Source organism: Anarrhichthys ocellatus, unplaced genomic scaffold, assembly GCF_004355925.1.
Source record: "Anarrhichthys ocellatus isolate YVR2014 unplaced genomic scaffold, GSC_Weel_1.0 scaffold31, whole genome shotgun sequence".
Classification (NCBI taxonomy): domain Eukaryota; kingdom Metazoa; phylum Chordata; class Actinopteri; order Perciformes; family Anarhichadidae; genus Anarrhichthys; species Anarrhichthys ocellatus.
Window position 1 is genome coordinate 3774493 of NW_022280061.1, and position 27912 is coordinate 3802404.

Genomic DNA, 27912 nt, shown 5'->3' on the forward strand with positions numbered 1-27912 from the left:
CTGAATTTGACGGGTGTCATTTGGACAGTTCGTTTTTGGAGTACCTCGTCAACGCCTGCCGCTCCAGACGCTAACTTTCCAAACCCAAAGCTCCCCGAACACACGTTTCTTCTCATTGTGTGAGTATATGTTTCTGTGGAGTGTCGTTCTCCAGGTGGTGATGCTGCAGTGCACTTGTCCAGCCGCACCCCTCTACACCTTACCTTAAACTTAAGGAATTCAAGTTCTTAATTTGTTTTACTGTTTTAAAATGATAGCTTTAAACAGTGAACATGTTGCAAAGATAATTTAATAGGAATTTTGACGTACAGGTATACAATGTGTTTTAGAAAAGTATCAGCTTTAGCTTATTAGCTTACATTTTTGACAGCTTGTCTATGTTTGTGATTTGCATCACTTCTGTGAAGTTACTAACTGAAGAAAATGAGACCAAGCTGGTGCTCAGGTCTACAGTACAGTATGCATTTACTTTAGTAACACTTTCAATTCATACAGAGCAACATTTGTGTATTTAATCAAGTGTATAAGATAACTGTTGTGAACACTTCAAATCATGCTGCGTTCACTGCACCACGCTGCAGTTTGTAAGGAAGTAAGGGGAAGTTATGTCTGAATATCTCAGTGAAGAAATGGGTACGACCCTAACCATGGAGTTTCATGTTTTCCAAATGTGGTTTATAAAGCTGCCTGTCTGTCAAACAGCTGAAACTGTTGTGGCTGAAGATGCAGACATAGTAGTGAGAACTGACACCAATGAAACCATCAGTGGTGGTTTGCACCGAGTGTATTTAATATTTCTTATAAATCTGGTTTCATTTTATTCTCAGTTCTCTCTCTGTAGTTGTGTACATTAATGGCAGTGATGTCCAGATTCGCCTCCCTTTGTTAGTCTATGTAATGTTCATCAGCTCCACCCCCCCCCGCTTTAACTTCATCACACTGACGAGGACTTTCACTCCCCAGGAAGCAGACTTCCAGGATTGCCCTCCAGAACATGATAAACTGGTTTAGACACAGATGCCCGCATTGTGAAAATACCAAAATTTGGCTGCCATATTTCTATTTAAATAGACAGTTGAGTCTGAGGACCTTTTCTCTAATGGGACAAACCAAGTGTCGTCATTTGTCTATTTTAGTCTTCATGATTTAATTATTTTCATGCTGTAATCCTAATCATCATGAATGTATTATTAAGAAGATGATAACAGGGAGAATGTTTGTACAGCCAAGAGAGGAAATGAGTAAAGTCCTTCAGAGGCCCTGCTGCTCAACCTCGTTCACACACTAACAGAAATAGCTCACTTAGTCTCCTGGGTGACATCTCCACTTCTTTATTATCATTTTAAATAAATATTCTAAAATAAAGTCATTGTTTTTGGACACATAGATTTGTATCATGTTGTTCTTCTTTGTGTTTGAGAATCGAGGGCCAACATCTCACTGAACTAAGCAGATCAGTGACTTTTGTGCCAAATATTGTGAGTTAAAATGGACATTTTCAGTAATGTATGGTATGACTGTGAACACAGTAGTTATAATGGAGTATTGGTAGTTTAGTCTCGTGGCAAATGATGCATGTGATGACAAACAGGGCTTTGTGATCCTTACCATTTCAGTCAGTCTGTATCAACCTGCTATCTTGTCAACTCCACTTCAGACAGCTGTCTTCAAGATACACTGGCTGAGTACAAAGCTGTGCTGACAGAGAGAGCGAGAGGAGGCTTCACAGACGCAGTAAGCCACAGTGGTGAGGAAATTTAAAGGGGTTAAGGAGGAAGGCTTTGATTGGCTGCACATACTCGAGCATCGGGTGGAGAGACAGGAAAAGTCTGTTTACTTTTATCTGCAGAAAAAGCTAATCATCAAAGCATCAGCTGGTCGTTTCCTCAGAACCGTGCTCAGCTCACTGGAGTTTCTCAACAAATAGGAAGTCTGTCTGTCTCCCGTTAATATTCATGCGATATATTTCAGTAGTTTCTGGGTGGTTTGGTTTCGCTGGTCCTTTGGGTACATGTATAGGCTTCATAGGCTCAGCGGCTTTTTTACATAGTTCCCACTCAATTAAAGTGTATGCCCGTCACTTAGGGATGGAGAGGGTGAAGCAACAGCCTGTGGACATGAGTGACTCATTGTCTGTAATCCAGAAACCATTCAGCTTTCTACTCACTAGTTCAAATGTAGTATTAGCCTCACTGAACCAGTTTAGTTTGGTTGCACATTCAGACAAAATGGTGCAGAATATGCTGATATATTTCAAATATTTGCTACCATGCTGTCTTTTTTACTTCAATAGAGTTTGGTTAAAGTGCAATTCCTACACTTTTGCATTTTACAGTACTTCCCACTGCAGGAACTTCTCCCAGACACTTGTTCATAGTTTAGACGCTGCCTGTCGCCGGGGACCCATATGAAGCATGATTGTTAAAGCCCCGTCCCCCCTCATGCGCTCTGCCTCGCTGTTATCATTTTGAAGTAAACGACAAGGCCAGCAAGAGACATACTATTCCCTATATGGGCTTTGTTTGGGAGTTCACTTGCCTTGCTGTTTAGGTCCGCAGAAAAAGAGTCCTGCTCCAGAGAAGGGGCCCATATATGGTCATCACAGCACGAGACTGAAGCCTCCTAGAGAGAGAGAGAGAGAGAGAGAGAGATGGAGGGGGATAGACATGGAAAACATGGATGTTGTCAATTAAGCACTGACTTCATGATTGAGTATGAGTAAAAGCCAGTGAGCATTAATGGTTTGGGGTTATTTCAGATAAGTCTGTTGTTTCTTTGGAGAATGTTTTGTTACTGAGTTAATTAAAATCTAAAATCTAAATTAGGGAGGGGGAATTGTTTGTGCGTCTCCCTAGTGGCGTATGTGAATGTGTAGCGCTGTATGGGGGTGGAGGTCTGTGAGAATGACTGCACTCTGGAACTCCCCGATGGATGAAAAATGTTAACTCTTTCAGTCACGATCACATGTCTCCTATAACAGCTAAATGTTCGCCTCATTTTTATGCGCTCTCATCTTTTTTTAATTCCTTCCTTCCTGCCTTGCTTTGTTCCCTCTTGCCTCTGTTTCTTCCTATGTTAGTTCCATCCTCACTTGCTTCCCACCTCCCTTCCTTTATTGTTCACTATTTTCCAATTCATTTTCAAAAATGTTTTCTCCAACAGTTGGCCCTCGACCACAAGGCAAGATGTCTAAGAAGGCCCCAACCGACGACGAGAAGTTCCTCTTTGTTGACAAAGACTTCCTGAACAGCCCCATGGCTCAGGCGGACTGGTCGAACAAGAAGCTGGTGTGGATCCCGTCGGAGAAGCACGGCTTCGAGGCGGCCAGTATCAAGGAGGAGCACGGCGACGAGGTTCTGGTGGAGCTGGCTGACAACTGCAAGAAGGTGACGGTCAACAAGGATGACATCCAGAAGATGAACCCGCCCAAATTCAGCAAGGTGGAGGACATGGCCGAGCTCACCTGCCTGAACGAAGCCTCCGTCTTGCACAACATCCGCGAGAGGTACTTCTCTGGCCTTATTTATGTAAGTATACAGCGAAAACATGTCAATGCCCCCACAATCATTCACTCACACCCTAACGCTGTGCAACCACACACAGATGTTTGTATCTATATATTTATGAGCATTTATGTTGACTTCATTGATTCCCTAATCCTAATTTCAACCTCATCTTCTAATGTTAATTCTAATATAAATTTTTATGCAAATACTGATCCTAAATAAGCTTTGTACAGTAATTCAATCTGTATCATTGCCTTCTGTCCCTGACTTGTTTAAGTCCTCCACCGACATGCACAGGGCTCACACACACTCATCTACTTCCTGGTCTTTTTCTCTCAGACGTACTCCGGCCTGTTCTGTGTGGTGGTGAACCCCTATAAAATGCTGCCCATTTACTCAGAGAAGATCATCGACATGTACAAAGGGAAGAAACGACACGAAGTCCCCCCTCATATCTACTCCATCGCTGACAATGCCTACAGGAGCATGATGCAAGGTAGGGTGTTTCCACTGCTTCCCTCTCTTTGTGATGTCTGCCTCACTCATTTCCCTCTGATGGAGCAGCAATATCATTTCTTTTGTAGAATTTTCCGGTTGTCCAAGTGTTTGTGATGTAAGGTTTCTACGCACAAACAACATAAACTAGAAACATATCTTTCAGAGTTCTGTGTTTCCAGCTTTGTTATCTCTGTGATGGGCTGGTTAGCTGTCCAGAGCATGGATGTATGAAGAGAGCTGGGAACAGCGTTGAAGGCAAAAACTCTCACACACAACCAGGCAAACTGATTGCAGTTGCAAGCTGCCCGCCTCACGTGTTTTCAGGTGATTTCTGTCAGATTGAAGTGTTTGCCGCTATCTATTAAGAGCTCGGTGTGGGTGAGCTGTGGAATCAGCTGCAGAAAGTCTCGCTTCTGTCTGAGTGATGACAGCTGGCAGCGTTCAGCTCTGTCACGATGACAAAGCTGTTAGTAAAAACCACAAACAGGCCAACGCTGTCAGGCTGATAGTTTCATAGGCAGAGCGGTGTTTATTATTATGCACTTCAAAATGAACCTTGTTACTCCACCTGCAAGTTGACTTCAACGTCAGTTGTAAGAGTGTGAAAGAAATAGCGTTTGATGGCCTGTTTGAGAGTCAGTGTCTTGCAGACGTGACGATCGTGGCCTTGGCAGAGTCGTGCTTACAGTAAATGGCTCCTGGACGAGCCTGCAGCAGCTTAGAGCAGCTGGTTTCCCACAGAAGCGGTTTCTTGTGCTTCCAGGGGGTCGTGCCCACTGGATGTCATGTTGATGTCCTCTCAGAGGAGTTGACATCTGGATTGGGAGATGGGTGGAGGGCTGTAAAACATTTCCTGTTTCAGCCGCCTCCCTGTCCTCGTTCAAATATTCTTAACTGTATTGTTTGTTTTTTTTTGGTGCAAGAAATGAGAGTTTAAAGTTCCCATTAAATGGGTTTGAGATTGTGCTTTTCTGCATTGGTTTGATGAGTTTCCCAATGAAACAGGATGTTTGGACAGGACTTACAGTAAAGTTAAGAAGTAATTGTTTAGAGCGCTCCTAAGAAGGCGGGATTATCCCAAATCTTCCACAACCACACCATTTAACCTCTGGCTGCAAAGAGAGAAACTGATATAACTGCTCAGACACTCAGGATGATACGGAGGACTTGACCCAAAACAAGCATAACAGTACAGTATCAATGTACGTCATGTTTTAGACGACCACTATTGTGTATTTTATGTTTTTAGTGTATTGCTTTTATATATGATGATTTTAATGTAAAGTGTCTTTGAGTTTTATGAAAAGCGCTCTATAAATAAAATGTATAATTATTATTATTATTATTAGATAGCTCAGCTTCCATTTGAACTTTTCCTTCATGTGAATGCACATTCCCGGTTTGAGAAAAATACATAAGTATGCACTCTACATCGATCATTGATCCAAAACATTGGAATATGTTGTTGTTACCTGCTGCACTGGTGTTAAGCTAAGTAAGTGCATTCACACATTGTATGAAAACTAACTTTTGAGCTGCTAGTTCCATCTCTCAGGTGGTCTCTTTAAGTCTTTGTCTCTGTATTTTAAGGGTACTGATACCTTAACTGGTGCTGAAACTACGTGTGAGTCTGGAGGCTCCTAGAAATGATTGATCGTCTGAGAAGAAGTGAGAAGAAATACAGCTGGAACAATATCCGTCCCTAACCTGTGGATCGACAAACTATAACTTCAGATTCAATGTTTGCCTGATTCTTTCAGCGTTGTCATCATTAGTCTCCTAAATCTGTTTCGGATTTGTGATTTCTCTTACTTTGAGAATGAAGCTGACACCAAGTGTCCATCGGAGGATTTTAAATTGTCCCGGCCGGTACACAGGAAGTGTGTGTGTGTGTGTAGCTAGTGTGTGTAAACACGGTGTCGCTAGTAAACAAGAAGGGGGAGGATTGATCGGTGTTTGTGTGGCTGTTTGGATTACACTTCTTCAGCTCATCCCATACAGCTGAAGCCTGGAGAGAATTTTCACATGTGAGTTACCACCCAGAACACGGTGTTAACACGAAAAAGAGAGAGTTTTGATTTGCTGCATTTATTTCAGACTAAACACATCAGACGCCAGCTTGGGCTCATGATGTATGAAATGACAATTGATGTTTAAGATCGTGGACCGCCCGTTCAGTTTTAGAACTTAAAACATGCCGTCAAACTGATTTTTACGACAAAGTACTAAGACAATGAAGTCAGCAGCAAAAGCAACAACAGCATCGTCGGTTAATACATTTGAAAGAAAAGATTAAGGCAGACTATAAAAGGGAGGTAATAAACACTACATGTATCAAACATGACTTTTAAGATGTGAGATTTTTGACAAGTTGTTTCAGTAGAAAATCACTTCTTGTTTTTAGTCCAGACATCATACACGTCTGTCTGAGGACGCAGATGTGCTTCGTTAACGTCTCTGTTTTCCAGGACAGAAGGAATTAGCTGCTGGATTGGTTTGCCGGTCTCAGATTGTGATCGTTAATCTCAGAAGGTTTTATTCATTGGATTCTTAATATTTAACCCCAAACTGTTTTTCAACAGAAATGCTTGCTTTTGAGTCTTGAACAGGCAGCAACCTCCAGGTCTGAGAAGTGAATCCAATGTGAAAGTGTCTTAAACTTTCTTTCTGGTGGCGAACAGGGGCCGACTCCTCTGGCTGCAAAAAGAAGTCTGGTTGTATGGAAGTCTATCAGAAAATGAGAAACTTCTGTCTTGATGTATTACCTCAGTAAACATTGTAAACATGAGTTTATGGTCTCAATCTCTAGTTTCAAGTCTTCTTCAATGCAGCATGATGTTCATTTAGTACATTATGGTCCATTTAGAGTCACACAGACCATAAAGCAGGGGATGCTTTAGGGCGAGGCTACACGGTGATTGACAGGTCGCTACCGGCGTTGTCTAGTCTGAGAGTTCGTCTTACAGCTTTAACCCTTTCATTGCGTATTTTTACTTCGTCAAAGTTAATTGTAACCATTTCAGTCGGCTAAAATTGTCTTATTCAGCGTTCGGTTGTACTTAACTCCACCGTCTCCACGTGTCACTTCTGGTTTCAAAAAAACAAGATGGAGACGGCCAAAATGCCGAACTCGAGGCTTCAAAACGGTAGTCGGGAGTCAAATCGATGGGAGACGTCAGGGAGACTACGTCCTCTTCTTATATACTGTCTGTAGCATCATGAAGAACGTACATAAACATAAAGCTTCAAGATGGTCTCAGTATGAATTATTTCAATAAGACTCTGCACAAAAGAGTCCTCGACTACCAACAGGTTAAGACTACATCTACACATCTATGAACCCTTTTGAGCCTTTGTTGTGTCACACTGTGGCTGGCAGACAGTTGTTATTGTTGATGTATTAGTGGGATTTCCCATGAAGTAGTGACTAATGATGCAGGATGTTGACACCGAGAGTTATAGTATGAGCAGTTCACATGTTAGAGTGGAAGTGGTGCAGAGCAACAGCAGATCCAGATAACTCGCCTGAGCTTTGAGACATTCTTCCTGCAATCTTGGCTGAGATCCCATTCTTCCCAAATCGTGCCTCAGTCTTTGATGTCCAGGAGAAAAAAAAAAATTGAAATTCCCGCAGGGAGTTTGCTGTCCCCTTCAACGTCTCACTGCAGCAGGTGACTGATGTGCCTTTCTTTGTGTTTGCCAGACAGGGGCAGAGACATCGACACTCTCCTGTCTTCAGATTTTGAGTTTTACTTAATCTGAACCATCAGTGTCACAAAAATATTCGTAATATTTCTGCAGTGTCTCTTCTCGTTGAGTCTCTGGCGCAAGACTGAGTGTTGTTTTTGGATGTTTTACAAAAGCTCACGACTCTGGCCACCTCTCTCTCTCTCTCTCTCTCTCTCTCTTTCCCTTCTGCCTTAATTAGGAAGTGCTGCATTGTGTGTGTATGTACGGAATGGATCCAGTAGAACAGCAGCCAAAGTCAAGTTTACAGTTCAGGGCCGGCTGCACACTGTAACACAACATAATAAATCACTGTATGAAAATGATGACGCTGCATATTAATGATGCTCTTCACCGTTTGAGGACGAGGAGTCGTTAGCAGCGAAGCTTTCAGGTGTCACTCACGGAGAGGTTTCATGTTAAACTGGGAGCAAAGTGATCTGTTCTCTCAGCGGTACTCCCTGTACTCCCCCAGGAGCACTTTGTATTGAAGGATACAGTTACAAAGAAGCCTTACATGGACTCACTGTATTCTCCCAGGAGCATTTCTGCAGCCGATGTAATGACTCATTGCTAAGCACATTCAGAGTTGATTTTCATAGTTAAAAATCAAAGTATTTGTGGGAGTTGCGTGTTTCTTTACATCACTGAGCCTCCTCTCAGCTTTGAACCAAGTCCCAGCTGGTGTCTTCAGTTTAACACGAGATTGATCTTTATTTCTGGAGGAAGGATTGTGGTTTCACAAGTCACCAAACATTGGGGAAAAAGAAAATAATACATAATATAAAATTGCATATTTGTAGTGGTCACTGCAGATTCTTTTGGTTTACCACATGTATGCCTTTACAAGTGATCTGGACACTCACTCACCGTATATTTGTGAACGAGTCGTCATACAACCTGTCTGACGCTATAAACTTTCTTTGTGTCTGCAGATCGTGAGGACCAGTCCATTCTCTGCACGTAAGTAAAACATCTGTCACCTCCAAACTCACCCTCTCTCCTTAACCTTTCTCCTGGACGTCTCATCAACGGTAGCAGAAAGCCCTGCGTGTTTATCTGCGTGTTTGTGTGGAAGAACAGTTACATAATGTGTAAACACGCAGTGAAACAAATCAGATACCTCTCTGGTCTCTCAGCAGCCAGTCTCTCAACCAGCATGAAATAACTGAGATATTTTGTGAAGATGGGACTGTCTGTTAGATAATGTTGCAGTAAATTGTGTTGTACTCAAATGGAGCTAAACGTAATGAGCGTGAATGCGTCCCAGAGGGCTGTGGCCTCGCTCTCTTCTCAGACCCTCGGTCAGGAAGTGTGCCCTGCCTGCTGATGGGAGGACCAGATTAGCTCTCCAAATGTTTGGGCTCCATTTTGTTTGTTTCTTTTTTCTTTTTTCAAACCAATTATTAAGACCTTTGACATCCATTGTACATCCAGGGATAGAGGGCCTCATTTTGTGCAGCAGCAACATGCTTAAATATTTGGACTGGCCTGAACTTTACTTTAATTCATAGAAAACAACGTCACGTACTCAGCGATTTGTTTTAGTATGGAGGAGCTGAGCAGTTTAACATCCAGATCGCAGTATCTCCCGTATTAGCTGTGAGTGAACAGTAGCACCGTTGCTGCTCAGCATCCAGTTGTGCCAGTAAAGGGGATGAGAGGAAAGGGCTTCTCCCCCTCAAGGCTCTCTCTACTCCACATTGTACAGATGCCAGGATGCTGCAAATTCTCTGATCTCATCAGACCATTTCCTCAACTATCAAGCTCTCTTTGCAAGTATTTATCCCGGTCTCTGTGTGCGGGGAGGTATTTGTTTACAGTTCTGGTGAACGTGAAGATGTTTGATACGAAGCACTATTTAAAACCAGTTTAAAGTTATAAACTGTGAGTCCTGTGATACAACAGAGCTGCAACACAAACTCTGTCTTCTCTGTGGAACGTGAGTCAGGTCCACACAATCACTTACAGATTTCAGTTTGAGCTACAGCTGGTCTCATTCTCAGCAGGCCTCTGGAGCCATATATGGGAGAAATGTTTCTGCTGCAATACGTGGAATGTCATGTATGACATGCTCCTCCTGCATGTGTGTTTACATGTGTCTCATTGCACCGTATGTTCTTCTTTGGTATTGTTTTTACAGCAATCCTTCATCTTGACCTGACCTCTTTAAATCATGAGGTTTATAAGTGTTTGTTAATATGCTGTCATGGGAGACTTGTGAAACTTTAAAGAAATGGAGTTTGTAGTCTCATGCTTTGCAGCAATTGAAGTGACACCTCGCTTGCTTTTACAGGCATTCGTGTGTATTCTAGTAATTCTAGCAAGAATTTGTCATGGGAAATAGCTGGGAGCCTGCTGCTAAATCCAGTTTTGAGATGTTGACATTTCATCTCAGCAGGGTCATCAGTTTCCTTGGTCGAGTATCCATTGCATGTGTGTGAAAGGCAGGACTGACGGAATAGACCTAGTGGGCGTAAAGTTGCAGGACACTGAGGACACTGCTTGTGTTGTCTGCACTGTTGTTCTCAACCTTGTGTGTAACTCTTCTTAAAATAAAATATGGCCTCCACAGATCCCATCACAGGATGCACACTCAACTCACTCTTTTATTTTTTCATAAAGTTTTTAAATATTCAATATTTTACAAGAAGAAGAGCAAACATTTTCCAAAATCATGATAAAACATAGTTACACATCTGAACATTAGCAATATGCTACTTCTGATGGAATTTTAATCCATTCAATCCTTTCAAATAATCTCATGAGTGTCAGTGAAGGCTGTACAGATGGTAAGCAGGACTTACAGGAAGAGACAGTTTGATGGACCGTCGGGAGGAAAAACTCCCATCAGACTTTATTCTGCACTAACAGCCCCCTACAGTAGGAGCCTGGCTGTCATGTGTCCTTACAAACCTGAACAGGACAGAGGAACTAGATTCCTCTCAGGGCTGCCAAGCCCTGACACACGGAGCATCGCATGCCTTTTATGGAAGGATGTGTCTATGTGTTGGACTGCTGGCTGATGGCTCTGGTATCATTCAAGTATCCAGGATCATTTTCTGCAAACAATGTGCTCTTGCTTCGGTTTAAAAATGTTTGAGTTATAAAATGCCTCTTAAAAAGGTCCTACATCTTTAACTAGTCTGAGAGTATTTGTCATAGAACTCTTAATAACTTAGTATATGTTATAAGGTTTTATTCCAGCTATATACACACACTGATTATGTTTCCATGAAGTGTTTGGCCATTATTTCAAGGAACATATCGACATTGTTTACGATACATTTATTCGCTTTCTTGCATAGAGAGTACCTAGAGCAGCCTGTTAGCTTAGCATGAAGACTAATTTAAGACTTAAGGCACATACCACCTGTGTTATCTATGTCCATCTATCTCGACACTGTTTACCATCAAATAATGTCAGAAATGCCAAAAAAAAAACATGCTTTCTGTTTTCAAACTATTTCTTTAAAGCTCTAAAATAAGAGGAAAGGGTTCATTTAGAAATGTTAAATGACCTCACTAAATAGGTGGATTATGAACATGATAGTTGGTAAAAGGATCTGTGTAGTAGGCAGACTGAACAATAACATTATGCTTTGAGTCAGACATTGGACAGACATTTCCATTCAATTAAACCGGGTTATTGAACTGTGAACAGAGTACCTGTCAGTGCTGCTTATCGTCTTGCTCTTTCTGTATCTTTTAATCCCCCTCTCGCTTTTTCTTCTCCAGTGGAGAGTCTGGAGCTGGCAAGACGGAGAACACCAAGAAGGTCATCCAGTATCTGGCTGTCGTGGCCTCCTCGCATAAAGGCAAGAAGGACAGCAGTGCTGTAAGTATCTGTGTGAAGAGATCATGTTGTTATTAAACGTTTGGATGTGTCAGCCAGTTCCCTCACTCTTCAACGTATGCAGGGAACTGCTCGCTTTAATCCTTTTATATCGCCATTTCCTCCAAATAGCAACAATCAGGAACACAGTTTGCCTACGTGAGTAAAGGGGAATGCCTGGAGTGTGTTTTTGTGTGTAGTGTTTGTGTGTGTCTCTTCCTTAGGTTAGAAAAGTGCATGAAGACAGCATCACTGAGTTACCCAAATATAGTGTTTCTGTTTGTAATGATTTGTCAACACCAAGGGTCGAGATCCCACATCTTACCGCTCTTGAGTTAGAAGGTGTTTACTCTAACATTCGTCGTGTCTGTAACTTACCCAACAACAGCTGATCTAGACTGCATGACCAACATCCTGGTACTGACTCGCAGTCACTTTTCCAACCTGCCGAGTGTTCACTGAAGGACGTGTAGTGTTTTTCATCCTCCTGAACTGGTTTATCGTGTTGAGTTTTGTGTCATCCATCCTCTCATGAACACCCTTTCACTGCCAGCGGAGGTGAGATTGGAGCCTCCCTGGCAGTGACAGGGTCTCTCACGGATCAACGAGCACAGTGTGAGCATGCCCATGTCCTGTTCTGATCTATTAAACACCGACCTCCCCACCCTTCCTCTCCGTTCCCTCCTCCTCCTCCTCCTCTCACCTGACATTCGCCCTGCGGTGCGGCGTTCAAGTCAGGATGAGTAAAATGGGGTCGCAGTCGTCTGACGAGGCGTTGATGGTTTGTGGTGTTGCTCTGGCGTTGGTGACGGTATCGGAGGGATTCATTAGTGGGTCAAAGCGATGCTTCCACTCGCTATTGGCTCCAGCCCCCCTCCGGGTGTCTGCCACAGAGGAAACGATGTACAGATTGCTGTAAGACTCAAAGGTTCCTCCGTACCTCGCCTAAAAAGAAACAGCATTGGGCCTATCTCTTTTTCTCTGCTCTCACTTCCTCAGGCACTATTTTGACTCAGCCAGCTGCTCATTAGTTATCTGCTTGAGCGTTTTATTTACAGTGTTTAAGAACAATCCTTCCCTTCAGCTTTCTTTTGCTTTCTTGCTGCACTCTGTTTCTCTTTTCTCTCCCTTCTTTCTTCCAGTGACGTAATGAACAAGACCCTCCTCTCTGCTCTGCCAACTCTGAACTGCTCCTCTTCAGCTGGTCTGTATCTTTCCAGTTTTTCCTTAAACATAAAAAAGATTGACTTTTAATGACTCTAAACGAGTTTAGAGAAATTAACACCTTGTTTTAAAAAAAAGTACCATGTGAAGTAAGACCTCACGATCAACCTTTATGAAGTCAGCAAATGTCTGAACGCGTCCATCATTAATCTTCATCATTGTTCTCGTCTCACCGTTGCCATTTCTGATTACAATGTTAACACACCACTCGTGCCCCTCTCCTCTGCCTGGCTTTAGCTTGTTTACAGGGTAGCTGAAGGGAGTATTTTTAAGGTAGAGATCTCCAGCACCTGACCTCGATGCTAGGCTGACACAGACCCCTTTGATCAGGTGGATTAGCTCGATGCAGAGTGAAGGAGTGTCTGCCTCATTTACTGACCATCACCCAGCGCCACCTACCAGTCACGCTGGAAGCAAATCACATCTCCAGCAGGCTGTTTGTGAATCACAATCATTTTGATTTTCCAACACATTGAATGCAAATACTTTGGCAGGAATCATCAAAGGTTTTGCAATGTCAAAAAGGTTTAGATGCCGCGTCTCTCCTAACATAACCTCACTTACGTCCATCTCTCTCTCTCTCTCTCTTTGTTTCCACACCAGCAACAGCAGCTTCTCCTCGTTTTAACACTTTGTCTTTCTGATGGAAAGGTCTTCAGGCCACGTGTCTGTGTTACGTAAGATACTGAAGAAAGTCAAAGACGATTAGGAAGGAGTTATACTGTCATATCAAAGCAACATGTAGATTTACCTCTCAGGAAGTTTATGGATTAACTCCTTCATGTCGTAAACAGATCAGTGATAATCCTCTGATCAACCTTCCGCTGCCCATACCCACCCTGAACCACTTCATCCCCACTGATCACCAGCTACAGTGCTGCACTCCGCCTCCAGCAACCCATCAGTGTGTCATTGTGATGTTTCTGTGTACCGCTGTTGTCACTAGGGGGAGCTGGAGAAGCAGCTCCTGCAGGCCAATCCCATCCTGGAGGCCTTTGGAAATGCCAAGACCATCAAAAATGACAACTCCTCTCGATTTGTGAGTTTGCTATTTTCAGAAGGAGAAGTCATTTTGTATCCGATGTGATTCTTTAGGGCCTGTTTTGTTAATCAGAGCATTTTAACTGTAACATCTTCTGTCTCACAGGGTAAATTCATCCGCATCAACTTTGATGTGACCGGCTACATCGTTGGAGCCAACATTGAGACTTGTATCCTGTCTGTGGGGGTTCATCACGCTCTTGTTAGAGAAAGGCCTTAAGAAGTATATCTCATATTTAGTATCAATTCAGTATCTAATCCAAGAGGTGTATTTTCTTTAGCTTAAGTTAGCCTATAGTATATATACTTAACTATAAGGCCCTTATCAAATGTGTTTATGTCATTCAAAGTTTTAAAACAGGCAGACTAGACAGGAAATGGCACTGAACATCTTGGCATGGGGCCTGAACAGTTGATTTGGTCTGTGAAACCTTCCTCAGTGTCCGTGTGTATTCTCTAACAGCTGAAACTCTCAGACCTGCTGGAGAAGTCTCGCTGTATCAGACAAGCAAAGACAGAAAGAGCTTTTCACATCTTCTACTACATGATTGCTGGTGCCCAGGAGAAACGTGGTGAGTTGAAGCGTAATCGGTAATATTACATCCTGCTGGACCGTTACTGCAGGTTGACCTACCACGTGTGGTCAACGTCACCGTCAGATTCACAGAAAGTTAAGCAGTCATTCATGAAATGTTTGACGTTGTGTGCTGTATATTTCAGAGGAGCTTCTTCTGGAGTCCTTCAGCAATTACCGCTTCCTCAGTTCGGGTCACGTTCGAGTCACCGGCCAGGAGGACGATGAGATGTATGAAGAGACCATGGAGGCAATGAAGATCATGGGCTTCACCGACGAGGAGAGAATCGGTATCAGCGATCTTGACTCTGCTTGGCGAGAGTATGACGGGCTGCTTGGCGGTGCCACTGCGGGTTCTCTTTGATGCTAACTCTCACGTCCCTGTGTTTCAGATATCCTGAAGGTGTGCTCCACAGTCATGCAGTTGGGAAACATTGAGTTCAAGAAAGAGAGGAACCAGGAGCAGGCCACTATGCCAGACAACACCGGTCAGACACTTCTCACATCTCTTGTGACCAATATAAACTTCACTCCAAATCGTATCTACAGCAGTACATGTACAAAAACAGAAACAGCATTCATGTCTTCTCTCTCTAGCGGCCCAGAAGGTGTGTCACCTGCAGGGCATCAATGTGACAGACTTCACCCGTGCCATCCTCACCCCTCGGATCAAAGTGGGCAGAGAGGTGGTGCAGAAGGCACAGACCAAAGAGCAGGTACTACAGGAAGTGCACTGTGTGAAACACTAAGAACAATAATACAAATACTTAATTCAATGACCACATCCCAACCCTGTCATTTAGAAATGTACTGCTTTGTGTGTATTTGTTAGGCTGACTTTGCCACTGAAGCTCTGGCTAAAGCTGTGTTTGAGCGACTCTTCCGCTGGATCCTGGGCCGAGTCAACAAGGCCCTGGACAAGACCAAACGCCAGGGGGCCTCCTTCCTGGGGATCCTCGACATCGCCGGCTTTGAGATCTTTGAGGTTTGGAACATGTTCTTGAATCAGACATTAATAAGCTGAGAGGGATTACTTTTGCATGAGTCTATACGCTGTTTTGTGGAAAATTCCTGCATATTATACCTGTAATAAACACAAAAGACACAAACATTTTCATGTATTATATGTATGTTGAGTTCTGTTTTTTGTTTTTTGCAGGACAATTCGTTTGAGCAGATGTGTATCAACTACACCAATGAGAAGCTGCAGCAGCTCTTCAACCACACCATGTTCATCTTGGAGCAGGAGGAGTACCAGAGGGAGGGCATCGAGTGGAACTTCATCGACTTCGGCCTCGACCTGCAGCCCTGCATTGAGCTCATCGAGAGACCGGTGAGTGGCCTCGAGACAATAGAAGCACAATGTCATTTAAATCCACTTCATTGATAGGTCAAACCAAGTATGTTCTCCTGCCTGGTGCACACATGTGATCCAGTATGATGTGTCTTAATCTACATGTTAGTCAGTAATCACTACATTCTCTGCAGAACAACCCTCCAGGCATCCTGGCTCTGCTGGATGAGGAGTGCTGGTTTCCCAAAGCCACAGATGTCTCCTTTGTGGAGAAACTCATGAACACACAAGGGAACCATGTGAAATTTGCCAAACCTAAACAGCTCAAAGACAAGACAGAGTTTTCTCTCTTCCATTATGCAGGGAGGGTGAGTATGATTGGATGTGTGTATAATACGATAAAGCATGCTATGGCGTCCTCATACGCTCCTGTTGCGTTGTAATTTGGGTTAAATGATTGAAAACAATATCGCTGCGATGATTGCTGACATGTAAGATAATATTTTTAAGTGAAGCTCAACTAACATTGATGTTGTAGGTGGACTATAATGCCACAGCCTGGTTGACAAAGAACATGGACCCTCTAAATGACAACGTCACATCGCTGCTCAACAACTCCTCCAGCCAGTTCGTGCAGGACCTCTGGAAAGATTGTGAGATCTCTGGTTTTAGCCAAACATGACTTACTGTCAACTTGTACAGAAAACACGTTAACGCACGAAATTAATAAATTAAATATTTCAGTGCAGTGACACCGATGAAATTAGATTTTGCTGCATGTCATCCCCTCGCTCTTTCCCCTCCCTTTCCTGTCTCTGTGCAAGATGTCACTATCATTAAAACAGAATAAAGTGAAACACACTGCTATAGCAACATTACAGTCGGTAGTGAACACGCTTTTTTTCACATGAATATGATGATGTGTCGTCTATTTCAGCGGACAGAGTGGTGGGTCTCGACACAATAGCCAAGATGACGGACAGCTCCATGCCGAGCGCCTCAAAGACCAAGAAGGGAATGTTCCGCACGGTGGGACAGCTCTACAAGGAGTCTCTGGCCAAACTCATGACCACACTGCACAACACGCAGCCCAACTTCGTCAGATGCATCATCCCCAACCACGAGAAGAGGGTAAAGAAAGACTATTTACTATATTAACACTAGTAACTTGGCAAGGCATGCAGTCTATGAAATAACTTGTTTGCCCAGTCATCGTGTTTAACAGGAGGCCGATGTCACCTGTCTTTATGTGTTGGCCTCAGTGGTAGACTGGTGATCTGTCCAGTGGTGAACTTTCTGGCTCCCTGTAGGATAATTAGTTTAGATATGGATGTTTTGAAAGAAATAAAAGAAAATCCAGCGCTTTCTTGTGTAGCCTTATGGAACAATCAAACCCGTAACATGATTTATATACGATATGTGTGATTCCTTCATAAAACCCAGTGTATTAAGACTTCAATCCTGTTCCCCTCAGTCCGGGAAGTTGGATGCTTACCTGGTCCTGGAGCAGCTGAGGTGCAACGGTGTGTTGGAGGGGATCAGAATCTGCCGACAAGGATTTCCCAACAGAATAGTCTTCCAGGAGTTTCGCCAGCGGTGAGGAAACTCACTAACTTATAAAGTGTCTCTAAAGATTATGATATTTGGAAACCTTACTAAGCATATCTGTGTCTCTTTCCTGTCTTATAGTTATGAGATCCTGGCTGCTAGTGCTATCCCCAAAGGTTTCATGGATGGCAAACAAGCCTGCTGCCTCATGGTAAACACATAGGTTCACAAAATGTTCATTTAAGTTTTCATACAGTGTGTGAGCCTCCTTTTTCTCACTGATCTCCTGTCTGTGTAGATCAAGCATCTGGACTTGGACCCCAACCTGTACAGGATCGGACTGAGTAAGATCTTCTTCCGCACAGGAGTGCTGGCCCAGCTGGAGGAGGAGAGAGATCTGAAGATCACTGTGGTCATCATTGCTTTCCAGTCCCAGGCTAGAGGGTTCCTGGCCAGAAGGTATGAATACACAAGCCTCCTCTCACTTATCTAATGAAACTGTCTTTTAGACAGTATTTTGTAGCAGTGGAGGAGGCTTTCATAACTTCTTTTGTACTTTTTTTACTGTTTTTATCACTATACATTAGAAACACATTGCTTTGTATCATACATGGTATATTGGTTTCATTGTATTTCTAAAGGGCATTTGCCAAGAGACAACAGCAACTCACAGCCATGAAAGTGATCCAGAGGAACTGTGCTGCCTACCTCAAACTGAGGAACTGGCAGTGGTGGAGGCTCTTCACAAAGGTCAACTAATCATTCTGCAACAAAATCACAGTACAACATAGTTTTTGAGGCTTTTCTAATGTTTTTAATTTAGTGGGAGAATGCGTTCTTCATGTACTTTAGTAAATTACAAACTCAGCCTTATATCGCCTTCACCCCATTTTAAAAATGTGATGATGCCCGTCCTCCTGAACCACAGGTCAAGCCTCTGCTGCAAGTGACCCGCCAGGAGGAGGAGATGGGTCTGAAGGACGAAGAGCTGCTGAAAGCCAAAGAAATTGCTGTAAAGTCTGAATCTGAGCTGAAGGAGATCACCTTGAAACACACATCGGTAAAGGACGAAATCTCGAAATCTTTTCAGTGTTTCATTTAATACAAGAGTGAAACCAAGCTAGTAAGAATAAGCTCCTTTTTAAAGGTCTACCAATGAAGCTGAGCCCATGTTTATCTGATCCGTTTGCTCCAGCTTTTGGAGGAGAGAAACACACTGCAGGAGCAGCTTCAAGCAGAGACAGAGCTGTATGCCGAGGCCGAGGAGATGAGGATTCGCCTGGCGTCTAAGAAACAGGAGTTGGAGGAGATCCTCCATGAGATGGAGGCGAGACTGGATGAAGAGGAAGAACGTGCTCAGGGGCTGTTAGTGGATAAGAAGAAGATGCAACAGCAGATGCAGGTCTACACATCTGCTTCTTGTTGTTAACTTAGTGTTGATAATGGGAGGAAATGGCAGCAGAAGGTGAATGCTGCCATTTTGTTCTTGTAGGAATTGGAAGAACATTTGGAGGAGGAGGAAGATGCCCGTCAAAAGCTGCAGCTGGAGAAGGTTACCTGTGAGGGGAAGGTCAAAAAGCTGGAGGACGACGTCTTGGTGATGGAGGACCAGAACAACAAGCTGCTGAAGGTAAGTGTGGACAAAGAGCGTTTATCTGAGTCACTTATTAAGAGACTTACTATGTCAAAAGGAGAAAGTGGACTTCGGCAAATAGATTACCTACTTTGTGTTTTGTAGGAGAGGAAGCTGATGGAGGAGAGGATTGCAGACTTCAGTTCCAACCTGGCAGAGGAAGAGGAGAAGTCAAAGAACCTCACCAAGCTCAAGAATAAACACGAGTCCATGATCTCTGAACTAGAGGGTAATCATCTGTTACCATGTATTAACACCCTCAAAATCTTATTGTCACAACCGGACACATACTAAATATGTATTCTTATTGTCATCTCTCTGCTGTACTTATAGTCCGTTTGAAAAAGGAAGAGAAGGGTCGACAGGAGCTGGATAAGGCTAAGCGTAAGTTAGAAGCAGAGTCGAATGACATGCAAGAGCAGATCGCCGACCTGCTGGCCCAGATCGCTGACCTCAAAGCCCAGCTCGCAAAGAAGGAGGAGGAGTTACAGAACGCCTTGGCCAGGTAAAGTCCACAAGTGACAAAAGTAGAACCCATTTACAGCTTTCATCTACAATACGCCTGAATCTACAGAGCCCAGTAACTTAATTCATCGGAGGCAGAGCAGCACCTTCAACGTTTAACTTCTTGGATGCAATTCTATCATGTTAACAAATATCCTCCTCGATGCACTCTTCTTCCTCCTCAGGTTAGAAGATGAGACGGCTCAGAAGAACAACGCTCTGAAGAAGATCAGAGAGCTGGAGGGACACATCTCCGACCTGCAGGAGGACCTCGACTCTGAGCGGGTGTCGAGGAACAAAGCAGAGAAGATCAAACGGGACCTCGGGGAGGAGCTGGAGGCCCTCAAGTCTGAGCTAGAGGACACTTTGGACACCACTGCCACACAGCAGGAACTTAGGTCGGTCATACGACACTGACAAATACAAATATAATGATATAAAGTTATTACTTATTAAGAATGTATGGCAATGGTAAAATTAATATTACGTTGTTAAACGTAAATATTGCCTTGTTCTTAGAACGTTCCTGTAGAAGAAAGGTGTAAAACAGAAGCGATAGCTTTGCCATATCTGTAAAACAAACAAACATCTGCACGGTCCATCCATCCAGGGCAAAACGTGAGCAGGAGGTGAACCTGCTGAAGAAAGCCATCGATGACGAGAACCGGACCCACGAGTCCCAAGTCCAGGAGATGAGGCAGAAACACACCCAGGCTGTGGAGGAGCTCACAGACCAGCTGGAGCAGTCCAAACGAGTACGCCTGCGTCATTAACACAGTGTCATTTAGCTTGTTTATGTAGTTCATACTGGTTCTGAAAGGCTTTTTTTTCCTATGCAATACACAGGATGTTTTTTCTCTCTCTTGCTCAGGTGAAGTCAACCCTGGAGAAGGCCAAACAAGCTCTGGAGAAGGAGACATCAGATTTAACCATAGAGGTGCGCTCACTCAACCAGGCCAAACAAGACGGGGAGCACAAGAGGAAGAAGTTGGAAGGTCAGGTGACAGATCTACAGTCACGCTTCACCGACAGCGAGAAGCAGAAGGCCGAGCTGGGAGAGCGCTGCTCGAAGACCACTGTAAATTACTTTCAGTAGCTATATCAGTACTGCACATACAAAAACATGAATCTTTAAAAGCTACCAGACTGATGTGTTGAAGATGAAAGTCCCAGAAACCTCATCTTTGTCTTGATACAGATTGAACTGGAGAGTGTGACAAACCTACTGAATGAAGCAGAGGGCAAGAACATCAAACTGAGCAAAGATGTTTCCAGCCTTACCTCCCAACTCCAAGACTCACAGGTAACTGGACATTTAGCAGAGCTTTTAGAGCTGAAACAGCACATGATATAATCCCCATACAGTCTACATGTTACCTTTACTGTGACAATTAAATACACCACACAATGCTTCCTGACAAAAGGTCAGAATCGAAGCATTGACCTTTGACATGGTGTGCTGCCACAGGAGCTGCTGGCTGAGGAGACACGCCAGAAACTGCAGTTCTCTACAAAACTGCGGCAAGTGGAAGACGACAGGAATAACTTGCAGGAGCAGCTTGAAGAGGAGATGGAGGCCAAGAGGAACGTGGAGAGACACGTGTCCACCCTCAACATCCAGGTCAGAGTTCAAACTAGGGGTTGCTTATTTACATTAGGGAGAAATTTCAGTTTCTTAAAGTCTTCTTCCATACACAGTTGTCAGATTCGAAGAAGAAGCTCGACGAAATGACGGGAAACACCGAGCTGCTGGAAGAAGGTAAGAAACGTCTGCAAAGAGATCTGGAGGCAGCAAACACCCAGTTTGAGGAGAAGGCCTCTGCGTATGATAAGTTGGAGAAGACCAAGAATCGCCTGCAGCAGGAGCTCGAGGACACGCTGATGGACCTGGACAACCAGAGACAGAATGTGTCCAACCTGGAAAAGAAGCAGAAGAAGTTTGACCAGGTCAGCACTAAGAGATAACTGTCATAACAATACTACTTATATAATAAGAAACTGTATCCATGGTTTTCCCTCTTCTCTGGTCTCCAGATGCTGGCGGAGGAGAAGAGTATCTCCAGTAAATATGCAGATGAGAGAGACCGAGCTGAAGCCGAGGCCAGAGAGAAGGAGACCAAGGCTCTGTCCCTGGCGAGAGCTCTGGATGAGGCCCAGGGTTCAAGAGAAGAGCTGGAGAGAGCCAACAAGACCCTGAGGATGGAGATGGAGGACCTGATCAGCTCCAAGGATGATGTGGGGAAAAACGTTAGTGCCGGAACATTTTTTCATTAAAAACATCACTGACGGACAAGAAGTGTTTGAGGCTGAAAGTCCATGGTTTGACTGCTCTCATTGCTTGATGCTATTTACACCAAAATATAGTAGTTAATGTGACTATATATTGATGGCAGGTCCATGAGCTGGAGAAGTCCAAACGAGGTCTGGAGGCCCAGGTGGAAGAGATGAAGACCCAGCTGGAGGAGCTCGAGGACGAGCTGCAGGCGGCTGAGGACGCCAAGCTGCGTCTGGAGGTCAACATGCAGGCCCTGAAAGCCCAGTTTGACAGAGACCTCCAGGGACGAGATGAGATGGGAGAGGAGAAGAAGAGACAGCTTGTCAAGCAGGTAATGGGGTCGGGGGACCGTCGGGGTCATTGGGTGGGTTCCAGGGGTCCCCAGCAAAAACGGGACAAAATCGTATCAATGGGGGTCCGTGCTCTAGTTTGTGTCGGTCTTTGATGTGAAGACGTTTGGGAACCACTGATCTAAGCGATGATGAATACCTACTGCAGGTCCGTGAGTTGGAGACGGAGCTGGAGGATGAACGTAAGCAGAGGGCCCTGGCGACAGCAGCCAAGAAGAAATTGGAGACGGACATGAAAGATCTGGAGGGACAAATTGAGACGGCCAGTAAGGGACGGGATGAGGCCATCAAACAGCTCCGCAAGCTCCAGGTGAGAGTGAAGGGACGGATGGAATGCAGCAGCATTTTATTTTAGATTTCATTTTATCTGATTTTAGATGCAGATATCATTTCCTTCTTTTTGTTATTCCATGTAGGACGTGTGAACTTAACGCATCTAACGTACCATTTTACTAAACTAAATATTGGGTAACTAATAAATGGGATTTTTGGGAGCGTTGCGTCCACAATCAGGTCAAAGCTCCGGGTAGTGCTGTACCGTAAATATACCTGGTGAATAAATCCCATTCTGATGCACTCCTTATTTCCGTTTCTCTTTCTCCCACCAGGCGCAGATGAAGGACTACCAGAGGGAGTTGGAAGATGCCCACGCTGCCAGAGAAGAGGTGCTAACCACCGCAAAGGAGAGCGAGAAGAAAGCCAAGGGTCTGGAAGCTGAGCTCATGCAGATACAGGAGGTAACACAGCCGATACCAAACAAGCAAATTGTTTGAGATTAGAGGCTTGAAATAAAGATTTAATCTCTAGCATGTTTCTAGGATCTGGCTGCAGCCGAGAGAGCACGGAAGCAGGCGGAGGCCGAAAGAGACGAGCTATCTGATGAGCTGGCCAGCAACTCCTCTGGAAAGTGGGTGGAGATTTCACCGTTGCCTTTGTCTGTGAAATGAACGCCGCAGACAAAGTGATGGTCACACTTGTTTCTGTGTACAGGTCCGCCTTGGCAGATGAGAAACGCCGTCTGGAAGCTAAGATCTCCCAGCTAGAGGAGGAGCTGGAGGAAGAGCAGAGCAACATGGAGATCCTCAACGACCGGCTGAGGAAGAGCACGCAGCAGGTGACCAGACAGTAGCAGCTACCGGAGTCATAAAGGGCTCAAAATGTGCAGAGGCCTCACCCTTTTTTCCTTGCATGCATACAGACGGATCAGCTGAGCAACGAGCTGCAGACAGAGCGCAGCACCTCCCAGAAGAACGAGAGCGCCCGGCAGCAGATGGAGCGCCAGAACAAGGAGCTGAAGGCAAAGCTCCAGGAGATGGAGAACCAGGTCAAGTCCAAGTTCAAGTCCTCTATCTCTTCCTTGGAGGCTAAAGTGGCACAACTGGAGGAGCAGCTGGAGCAGGAGAACAGGTCGGGAACAGAGAAATCTGATCAAATTCCATCTAAAACCTAATTGACAAAGAATTTATTTGCATCTTCCAGCAATAACCGTAGCATCAATGTGTGTCCTAAACTCACATGGAACTTCATGGTTCACTTCAAACAAACAGAGCAGTTTTCTACAGTTAAACTCGTGTTAACCTCTGAACTCTTTTGTCCTCTCTCAGGGAGAAGCAGGCGTCGGCTAAGACTGTGCGCCAGAAGGACAAGAAGCTCAAGGAACTGCTGATGCAGGTGGAAGATGAACGCAAACAGGCGGAGCAGTACAAAGACCAGGTGCGATCACTCTGCACAGCCATGCTCATTTGTTCACAGACGTCAATGTTTTTGAGCGGATGGCTATTTGGAGTCCAGTGCACAGGGACAGTTAGTTGGGATGAAAGAGTACCAAGTCTGTATATTTCCTCTGTTCGCTCACCAGGCAGAAAAGTCAACTACCCGCATGAAGCAGCTGAAGCGGCAGCTGGAGGAGTCAGAGGAGGAGTCTCAGCGCGCTACAGCCGCCCGCAGGAAGCTGCAGCGGGAGCTGGATGAAGCCACCGAGGCCAGCGACGCCATGAGCCGCGAGGTCAACTCTCTCAAGAGCAAACTCAGGTACAACAAAGGGCCAAAGAGTCTGTCCTTCCTTCTTCTTCTTTTTATTCCTGTGACGCTCCAAGAGGACACAGATACTGCAGTAGGCAGTACAGAATGGTAAATAGTCACAATCAGGAGGGTGTCTGTGTATTTCTGTATCGTTTCACACTAAATAATTAAACTCAACATACATATTTTAGTGCTAAAGAGTACGTTGTCACTACAGTCGTATTCACAGGGTTGTAAACACACATTCAAAGCAGTAGCATGTTAGTAGAATTTAGTTTGGTGGCCTTCACTGAGCACAAACAATGGTGTCCATCTCTATTCCAGAGGCAACCCTGAACCCAAGGAGTAACACAGCAGGTACCTCTGCGCCTAAAAGTTGCCCCATCACCATTTCTTATTAACTTACCATAACTTCTCATCCCCCCGTGCACTCTCAATGCTATCATTTCTTTCTATGAGCCTAACTGAGAGAAATATGGCTCATCAGCCTACCACGATTTCCTTGGAAAAACTAAAATGTTGGGTAGCGAGTGAGCTTTCCATTCCACCAATTTCTGACTGGTGGCCATATTTTCCTCAGAGCTTGGTTTAATTGCCATAAACCGAACTCATTTTCCTGAGCCAGGAGTCAAATGAGTTACAAAGATAACCGGCGTGCTTAATCTGTAACCACAGCACATTACTGTACATTCTGTATTTCATCAACACAAGAGTGGTTTTCAAACTTTAACCAGCTCATAAGCCATCAGATAACCGCTCCTCTCACTGTTGGGATATGTGTCGGTTTGTATCCGTGTCCGTCTCTGTGGCACTTCTAGGCGTGGAAACGAGCCCTCCTTCGGCGGCACAACTCGGCGTATGGGCGGCGGCGGCCGACGGGTGGTCGAAGACGCCTCCGAGGAGGAGGCCGACTCCCAAAGCGACTTCAATGGAACCAAGTCTGCGGAGTGAGGGACGTCAAATAACCAGATATCAGAATTGCCACCGTCTCCCACTTTAACAGAGAATAACTTCAAAGCCCATTAAGCCATCTTGTTCTTCCATATAACTTCAAAATATATATTTTCTCAAACTTCCAATAGTGTACTGATCTATCGTCTTGTTTCAGAGCACCTTTTCTTGATGCACAATAATCAGAAGGACTCGATATCATCCAGAGGAGTTGTTTTGGTGGCTATGCTGACGTGTGATTTCCTGTTCCTTTCATTTTTTTTAAGTTACACTGTTTTGTACTGCACTGAATGACCCGATTCCTTTTTATGCAAGTTTTGTACACAAACAGGTGCCTCTAATTACCACGCTGACCTACCAGCAAAGCCTCGAGTCTCCATAAGAAGTCACCACAACTTAAAGCAGACATCATCATGTAAATCTATGGATCTGTGTCTATTACGAGCGACTGTCGTCCTGTTGCCTGTGACTGCTGTTGAGAGCAGCACTGACAGATGTAGGAAGGTATTTCTATACTCGGTCTGCATCCAGTCAGTGCTGCTGTTTGTATCCCAACAAACAAATATTTAGCTGTTAAACATTTTACGTCACAGTTTTATATCATTTGCACCTTTCTTGTGCCGACATGTTATGATTACTTAATGTTAAGATTAGACGAGGTTCAGGTTAGCCTCCACTATAAACTCACCAGCCAGATTCCAGTATTGAACGTCGTCATTTTCTATTTTATTTCCCCTTTTGTCCTGATTTACTGTACATGTTGAAAAAAGCCCCTTGATTACCCAGAAACCAACTCTGTCATTTGATCATGTTCTATGTAATCAACTGATGTTTACATGACACCAATCGTATCTATCTACTGTTCAACCACCTGCACAAGAAATAAAGAGATTTAAACAAAACATTGATTTTCTCCTTTTAATATTTCCGTCTGTCGGTAACTTCAAAGATCCTCAGAACATTCTCATCTGTTCAGCTCAATAGAAAAACAACTGCAAACCAACAGGACAACAGTTGGGTATCGTACCTCAGGCACATACAGTTTATAGTCTAAATACAGAAACAGGTGCAGAGGTGCTGCTGTATACAAACACCCAGCACACAGCGGATTACAGTCATCTCATGTTAGGTCAAAGGCGGTTAAACAGCACAGAGGATCAGTTCTCAAATGGTTTAACCAACAAGTTCAATGTACACACAGACGACACCGCAGTGTGCTATTCCAATATGCCCTGTACGGTTTGATAAATAAGCTGCCGGATGGCAGTAGTGACAGCTCCAGATTAACCAGTAACATTTTAGGGACAATTTCACAAATTCCACATTAAATCACTTTATTTCCCCCGTTCACAATATCTCTCAATATACGCTCTATATACCGACACAAACATACTATGAACTGTGCTTCTCTCTGACCTGTTAAAATCTATTATTGCTTGGTATTACTCCTCATTCGCAGCCATATAGCTCTCGATGGCAGACGGGGGGGGGTCTCTCACACCTATTAGGGAATTATTACTATACATTCAGTAGTGAACAATGTGCCGATCTAACTTCTACAATCAACCTCAATCGTTATAAAAGTTATTGGTAACACTAGATCATAAATCTCCGAGGCTGAAAACCTTTTCCTGTCCTCAACGTTCATCAGCTTTGACGGGTAATAATGAGTCAGCTAAAAAACAAGTCTGTGCGATGGAAAGAACCCGGGTCAAACAGAAAACCATGTGACGTTAAACTAGCCTGAGGGGAAGTGACGTTATCTCATTCCTCGACGCAAAGCACGGCCTACGAACTGAGGAGGTAACGACGTTAGTGAAGGCAGCGATGGCTGAAATATGATGACTAAACTTTCTGTAGCAGTGGGAAACATTGAGTCTCTTCTAGGAAACGTATGTTGGGGGGCTCGGCGAGGTAAAATGATTTCAATATCGCTCTCAAGACGGAGGTAAATGGATGTTGGTGTTCAGTGCTACATCATTGGAGCCCTTAGCTCACAGAATACAAAACAAATAATTAAGTGTCACCGTGTTTTTCTTTCATATCAGATTCATTATTTATTAATCATTCATTACTTTTATCTTTGATCAGTTTTTTTCCATTTTTCAAAGCTTTGGTTTTGACTTCGTCATCAACAGTATCTGTACAATCTAAACCTGGTTTATAAACAATACTTCAGGTTCCTGGTCCCTTCATCAGGGTCATGTCCAGTGACTCTTCGTGATCACTGGACAAGAACAGCAAACACCCGAAATGTGTTTCGTCAGCCCTGTTGATCCACCACAGAGAGAAAATCGGTAGATACAGGGGATTTTTAAATGCTACCCACCACCGTGTGAAGATAGCGCGAGCAGTAGGTTCTCTGTTCCTCCCTTTGACAGATATGGTGCGATACTAGCCTCAGGCAGCAGAAGTCCATGCGCTGATTATGTGGGGCAAGAAGAGTGGCTTTCTTGTTCAAAATAGTTCAGCAGGGCATGTGTGCGACAAGGGAAGACAGCTCAGTTCAAAGTCCCCATTGCTGTAGTCTATTAAGGATGGAGAGGCGACAGGGGGTTGGTGTCAGGTTATTAAATGAGGGGGGGGTGGGTTCGTCGCCATTTTTCCCCTCTCATAGCAGAATCTTGACCCCACCCTGAGGAGACTGGGCACCCTGGGAGACGCCTCTCGGAGGAGCCGGTCCAAACTCTAACCGTTTCACTAAACTGCAAGACAAGATGTAGCACACACACAATCATGAGCAAACCTCAGATAACACTAAGAACGGCCTGATTGTTCCCAATCTTTGTTGGCTTTACAGACAAATTAAAACAAACGATAAGTGTAAACAAAGCATGAAATCGAACAGTGCAGCTTTGTTTAGGTAGACGTAAGATGATCCGTAACGAGGAAAAGTGGACTTCAATGTAATAATTGACAGACCCACAGGAG

At 44.1% G+C, this 27912-nt stretch overlaps 2 protein-coding genes across 6 annotated transcripts in view; one reads left to right on the forward strand and one right to left on the reverse strand.

Moving 5' to 3' along the window:
- myh11a (myosin, heavy chain 11a, smooth muscle) lies at positions 1-26095 on the forward strand. 5 transcript variants are annotated; one of them, XM_031864403.1, is made up of 43 exons: positions 1-119; positions 1658-1747; positions 3163-3527; positions 3846-4002; positions 8666-8693; positions 11469-11568; positions 11698-11724; positions 13736-13828; positions 13937-14000; positions 14307-14402; positions 14551-14694; positions 14797-14892; positions 15002-15120; positions 15237-15389; positions 15564-15737; positions 15893-16066; positions 16237-16351; positions 16636-16829; positions 17173-17294; positions 17388-17457; positions 17545-17705; positions 17888-17996; positions 18175-18306; positions 18442-18648; positions 18739-18876; positions 18985-19108; positions 19213-19384; positions 19569-19781; positions 19994-20138; positions 20255-20461; positions 20582-20686; positions 20852-21004; positions 21082-21330; positions 21418-21630; positions 21777-21989; positions 22157-22318; positions 22617-22745; positions 22827-22915; positions 22999-23122; positions 23207-23415; positions 23613-23721; positions 23867-24039; positions 24849-26095. In XM_031864403.1, exons 3-43 carry the CDS (start codon positions 3186-3188, stop codon positions 24979-24981), a joined length of 5937 nt encoding a protein of 1978 aa, XP_031720263.1. In that variant the 5' UTR covers positions 1-119; positions 1658-1747; positions 3163-3185; the 3' UTR covers positions 24982-26095. The 5 variants fall into 5 exon arrangements, 4 of the variants coding, with proteins under 4 accessions (XP_031720263.1, XP_031720265.1, XP_031720262.1 ...); XM_031864405.1 differs by lacking the exon at positions 1658-1747 and adding an exon at positions 24355-24387 and having other exon boundaries at positions 24849-24914; XR_004213357.1 differs by lacking the exon at positions 1658-1747 and having other exon boundaries at positions 23867-24387; positions 24849-24884.
- Positions 22036-27912, reverse strand: part of LOC116392708 (nuclear distribution protein nudE homolog 1) — an 8799-nt gene continuing 2922 nt past the window's right edge. The window contains exon 9 of the mRNA XM_031864408.1: positions 22036-27686. Within this exon, the coding sequence (XP_031720268.1) occupies positions 27593-27686 (94 nt within the window). The 3' untranslated portion in view covers positions 22036-27592. The remainder of the gene's footprint in view (positions 27687-27912) is intronic.